The sequence below is a fragment of the Fonticula alba genome (assembly GCF_000388065.1).
Source record: "Fonticula alba strain ATCC 38817 unplaced genomic scaffold supercont2.5, whole genome shotgun sequence".
Lineage (NCBI taxonomy): Eukaryota > Rotosphaerida > Fonticulaceae > Fonticula > Fonticula alba.
Genome location: NW_009242975.1, coordinates 230408 through 236082, shown reverse-complemented (window position 1 = coordinate 236082; position 5675 = coordinate 230408). Strand labels below are relative to the sequence as shown.

At 75.0% G+C, this 5675-nt stretch overlaps 1 protein-coding gene across 1 annotated transcript in view; it reads right to left on the bottom strand.

Moving 5' to 3' along the window:
- The window catches only part of H696_03243 (TKL protein kinase), a gene marked incomplete at both ends in the record, with an annotated part of 8006 nt that continues 2331 nt past the window's right edge, over positions 1-5675 (bottom strand). Inside the window, 5 exons of the mRNA XM_009497129.1 lie at positions 1-188; positions 266-1009; positions 1099-1114; positions 1193-1302; positions 1382-5467. Coding sequence (XP_009495404.1) covers positions 1-188; positions 266-1009; positions 1099-1114; positions 1193-1302; positions 1382-5467 — 5144 coding nt within the window. The remainder of the gene's footprint in view (positions 189-265; positions 1010-1098; positions 1115-1192; positions 1303-1381; positions 5468-5675) is intronic.

Below are 5675 nucleotides of genomic sequence, written 5' to 3'. Positions count from 1 at the left end.
TCAGTGGAGGAGCGTTGCGGCGGCCATGGCGCACTTTTGCCGGAAGGAGGCGGCCAGCGGCCGGCTCGGCGGGTTCGAGTCCCACCCCAGCGGCAGCAGATCGGCCAGCGGCCCGGGGGCGGCGGCGGCGGCTGCGTCCGGCCGGGCGCCGGCCAGCACCCCGGCCGAAATCCGCTCAAAGTCCATGCCTGGGGGAATGGCGGTGTCTCAGTCGGTCAGTCCAAGCGCGAGGGGTCGGGGAGGGCGCGACAAGAGGGGGGCGCACCGTCCCAGGGGACGGTCCGGGTGAGGCACTCCCACAGCATGATGGTCGCGCTGTAGATGTCCGCCGGCATGTAGAGGTCCCGGTCCAGCGGGCGCCGGCGCTGGAAGGCCGACAGCACTTCGGGCGCGGCGTACCGCGCGGTCATGGCGTTCAGCTCCGGCGGCTCGGTCACCAGGGTGGACGACCGGTCGGTGTGGAGGTTGCGCGAGGTGCCCAGGTCCCCGAGGGCCGCCGTCCAGGAGCCATCCGGGCGCCGGCTCACAAACACATTGCCCGGCTTCAGGTCGCAATGGGCGATCCCCTGCGCGTGCATGGCCTCCAACCCGGAGGCCCACTGCTGGCAGATGTCCAGCAGGGCCGCCTGCCCAAGCGGCACCTCCGAGTGCAACAGCGTGGCCAGGTCCGTATCGAAGCGCTCCATCACGATGGCCGGCGGCTGGTCGCTGTAGCCGTACAGCCGGACGACGTTCGGCGCGTCGCGCAGCAGCCACATCAGGGCCACCTCATTCTGGAAGAGGACCACCTGCGTGGGCTTCAGCCGCTCGGCCCGCAGCTGCTTGATGGCCACCGTGGCCGGGCAGCCCAGCCGGTCGGAGATGCCGGCCCCGACGGCGTGTGCCGCGTAGACCGACGCCTGGGTCCCGGCGCCCAGCTGCTCGTCCAGCGGGGCGAAGTCATTCGTGATGCTCACCAGGATGCTCCCGGGGAGCGACAGCTCGACCATGGTGTTGAGCACGGTGGCGTCTGTCAGCGGGAAGGACGAGCGGGGTCAGTCGCCAGGCGAGGGGGGGGGAGGGGGGCGGGATGAGATATCGAGGGAAAAGGAGGCGCACCTGCGTCATCAGGGGGCTTCGCAAAGGCCGGGGGAAGGGGCGTCAGTGATGGGGATGCACGTTTGGGATGGCCGAAAGGAGAGCCAAAGCGTACCGGCTTCCGGGCGCCCTGGCGAGTGCGGCGAAGGCGCAGGCAGAGCACCACCATAGCCAGCACCAGGAGCAAAAGCGCGAGCAGGCCTAGCCCGACGCCCAGGCCAAGGGCTGGCAGCGCAGGTCGAAGGGGGGGGGGGTCAGAAAATCCGAACATGTCCCAAGCGTCTAGAAGGGTATTGGTGCGCACCGAGAGCCTCCCTGGGCGACGGGCTGTCGATGCAGTCGGCCTTCTCAGGCCCGACGCACGCAGAGCAGCCAGCATGGCAGGGCCGACAGCCCGGAGTGGCGGCCTCCCAGTCGGCGAAGAGCCCGTCCGGGCACTCGCCCACGCACCCGGCCCCATGCAGCAGCCGATCGTGCGCGCACAGTTCGCACCGCTCGGCCGCCGGGCACTGCACCCGGCCGTCGCCGGTGCGCTCGCACGCGCCCTGCCCCGGGCCGGCCGCACACCGCCGGCACCCCGGCCCGCAGGCCAGACACACCGGGCTGGGTGCTGGCGCCGGGGCGAAGCCCTCCGCCGGGCAGGCGGACACACACTCGCCGAGGTCCACCCGCAGGAAGCCCCGGTCGCACGACGTGCAGAAGGTCGCCGGCCCGGAGCAGGTCCCGCACTCCGGGTCGCAGGCCCGGCACACCGCACCGTCGGAGAACTGGCCCTCCGGGCAGCCGTCCACGCACCGGCCGGTCGAGGGCAGCAGCGCGAAGCCCGTCTCGCAGGCGGTGCAGCTGGACAGACAGCCGGAGGCCGAGCCTGTGGTCGCGACGCAGGAGGCGCACCCGGCCGGGCAGGCCTCGCAGGCGCCGGTCGGCTGGCAGGCGAGAAGCCCCCCCGGGCAGGAGGCGACGCAGGCGCCCCGGTGCAGGAGGCCCGGAGGGGCGCACCCGGTGCACTCGGCGGCCGAGGGCCCGGAGCAGCTGCCACAGGACACATGGCAGGGGGTGCACACCCCGGCCGCGGTGGCGTAGTGCCCGGCCGGGCAGCTGGCCACGCACTCGGTCCCCAGCAGGAGCCGCCCCTCCGGGCAGGCCGTGCAGTCGTGCCGCGTGGGGCCGGTGCAGGCGCCGCACGTCGCATGGCAGGGCAGGCAGGTCGGCCCAGACTCGAAGGTCCCGCCCGGGCAGGCAGCCAAGCAGGCGCCATTGAGCAAGACCGGGGCCTCGGCCCGGCAGGACAGGCACTGGTCGGCCGCCGGGCCGAAGCACATCATGCAGGTGCCGTGGCAGCCGTTGCACGAGCTGCCCGAGGGCATGGAGCCCGGGGGGCAGGTTTGCACGCAGGGGTCCGGGGAGCCGGGCCCGCCGAGGAGCCAGCCCCGGTCGCAAAGGGAGCACGCGGCGGCCGAGCAGGAGGCACAGTGGCCGCCGCACGACGCGCAGCCGGCCCCGGAAGTCCGGTACCCCACCGGGCAGCCGGGAACACAGCGCATGGGGCTGGCCCCGGCCGGCAGGGGAAGCAGCCCGGCCAGGCAGCCGACGCAGTCGGTGCTCCGGGTCCCGGCGCAGGCAGCGCACGACGCGTGGCAGGGGAGGCACCGGCCGGAGGTGGCAACATGGCGCCCGGCGCACTGCTGCACAGAGGCGCCATCTTGCAGCAGGCCGCCGGTGCACCGCCAGCAGTCCCGGTCCGAGGGGCCGTTGCAGGCGGCGCAGGCCGGGTCGCACGCCTCGCAGGAGCCGGACACCGTGTCCCGGTACCGGCCCGCCGGGCAGCCGGACGCGCAGGAGAACAGGCCGGCAGCCTCGGCGACCATGTCCAGCCCCGGGGCGCAGCCGGTACAGTGCCCGGGCCCGGGCCCGGAGCAGGCGGCGCAGCTCGGGTCGCACGGCTGGCAGGACTCGCCGGCGTCGGCAAAGTGCCCGGCCGGGCAGGCCTCCGCGCAGCCACCGGCCGCCGTGAGGACCAGCCCCCCGGCGCAGGCCATGCACCGGCCGTCGGCCGAGCAGGAGGCGCACCCGGCCGGGCAGGGCACACAGGCGGCCGTGTCACCGGCCGCCGGCGGGCCAGCCTGCCACCGGTGCCCCGGGGCGCACACCTGGCACCGGTCCGGCCCGCCGGCGCACAGGTCGCAGGTGCTGCCGCACGCGGTGCACCGGCCGGGCCCGGGGAACTCCCCCGGCGGGCAGGTGTCCCCGCAGAGCGACCCGGCCCCCGGGTCGGGGTTCAGGAAGACCAGCCCCCGCCAGCATGTCCGGCAGGCGTCGGCCCGGTCGCACTGGGCGCACGACGGGTCGCACCGCTGGCAGGTGGCCTCGGCCAGGTCCCCCGGCCGGAAGTGCCCCTCCAGGCAGGCCTGGCACTGGGTGGCCGAGGTGCACCGGGTGCAGGCCCCGGGGCAGGGGCGGCACACCCGGGCCCCGGCGTCCGGCCACAGCCCGGCCGGGCAGGCCGGCACACAGGCCCCCTGGTGGGCAAGGCGCCCGGGGGCGCAGACGGTGCAGGCCGCCGGCTCGCCCGGGGCCGAGCACTGCTCGCAGTCCCCGTGGCAGGGGAGACAGGCCCCGCCGGGGTGGCCGGCCGAAAGGGCGAAGCCCGGCCGGCAGGCCGTGCACACATGGCCCCCGGTGGCCGGCTGGCCCGGGCCCGGCGAGCAGGCCGCGCACTCGGCCGGGCACTCGCACAGGCCGGACGCCCAATCGGCCTGGAGACCGGCCGGGCAGCTGTCCAGGCAGGTGTGCAAGTCGGTGCGCATGGCCAGCCGGCAGCGCGCGCACCGGTCCGGCCCGGGCCCGGTGCAGGTGAGGCAGCGCTCGTGGCAGGGCAGGCAGCTGGGCTCGAAGGTGCCCCCGGGGCAGGCGGCCAGCAGGACATCCAGCTGCAGGGCCCCGGCGTCCTCCATCGGCAGCAGCAGGCTGGCCTGCGGGCCGGGGGCGGCCTGCGCGCCGGGGGGCCCGGCCGGGGCCGGGAACACGGCAAGCGTGCCCGGCCGATGGATGGCGCCCGGCAGGCCGAACAGGCGCCCCGGCTGCAGGTAGCACAGGTCGCTGCCGGCCTGGCAGCGCAGGACCGACATGCCGACATACAGGTCGGTCAGCAGGAGCAGGGCCGCCGGGCGCTCGGCGTCGGCCAGCTCCATGGCCGCGATTTGGAAGGCGGCCGGCGGGCCGGCCGGCAGCAGGGCCAGCACCAGCTGGTTGCTGGGCAGGTCCATCGTCCGGCCATGGGCCACGGCCCCCAGGGGAAAGTGCTGGACATCCCACACGCCGGTGCCGGCCGGCCCGGCGTCACTGGCCCGGACCCCGGACAGGACAAACTCCCCCCCGGGGTGGGCCGCCCGCCGGGGGGTGGGCAGCCAGACCGGCAGCCGGGACCCGAGGGGCCGCCGCGACGCGGCCGAGCTCAGGCCATCATACCGGCTGTCGGCCAGCCGGGCCAGGTCGACGATGCCCAGCGAGGCGGCCACCGAGCCGGCGGCGGCGGCGGCGGCGTCGTCTTCCAGCCGCGGGCGCACCATGAGCCCCGGCCAGCCGGCCGGGGCGGGGAACCGCGCCGGCAGCGCGGGCGTCCGGTCGATGCGCACCACGCGCCGGGCATCGGGCGTGGCCGACACCATGAGCAGCCCGCCCGGGGTGAGGGTGATGGCGGTGGCCCGGTCGAACTGCCGCAGCTCATGGCACCTCTCGAGCAGGGGAACATGCACGCTGGAGCTGGAGGCGCAGAGGCCCTCCCCGGGGCTGCCCGGGCCGAGGCACTCGACGCGCGTGATGGCAATGGCGCCATCCGTGCAGAGGACCCCCATGATGGCAGCCAGCCCATTGGGCAGGGTGAAGGGCTCGAACTCCACATAGGCCAGGGCCCGCTTCAGGAGGCCTGCGAGGACCGTGTCCGGCAGCAGGACAGACCCCAGGGCCCCGGACCCGTCGGCCGCCGGGGAGAGCCACATGGCACGGCCGGACGACCCGGGCCGCGGCAGGGCCAGCATGTGCGGCGCCGGCCCGGCCGCCAGCGCCTCCGGCACCCGGAGGTCGTGGCTCATGCCCACCGGCCCCGGGGCCAGTCGCGTGGCGGCCAGATACCCGAGCTGCGGGGCCCCGCCCGACGTGCCGGCAAGCGCGACCTGGCGGAACTCGACGCGCGGGGTGCCGGACATGCCGAGGCCCGGGTCGTCCGGCTGGCAGATGGACCCATTCGGCTGGAAGTGCTCCCGGCAGGCTGTCACACAGGCCGTGGCCCCGGTCAGGGGGTCAACCTCGAGCAGGTGGCCGTCCTCGCACACGAGGCACCCGGTGGCGGCGCACGACTGGCAGAAGGGCACCTCGCAGGGGATGCACTGGCCTGGGGGCCGGGGCGTGGATGTGGGTGTCCGGGAGAAGCGAGAGTGGATGCGAGGGTGGGGGCAGAGATGTGGAGGCAAGGGTGGGGGCAGAGATGTGGAGGCGAGAAGGGAGAGAGAATGGAAGGTGATGGAAGAGAGAATGGAAGGTGATGGAAGAGAGAATGGAAGGTGATGGAAGAGAGAATGGAAGGTGATGGAAGAGAGAAT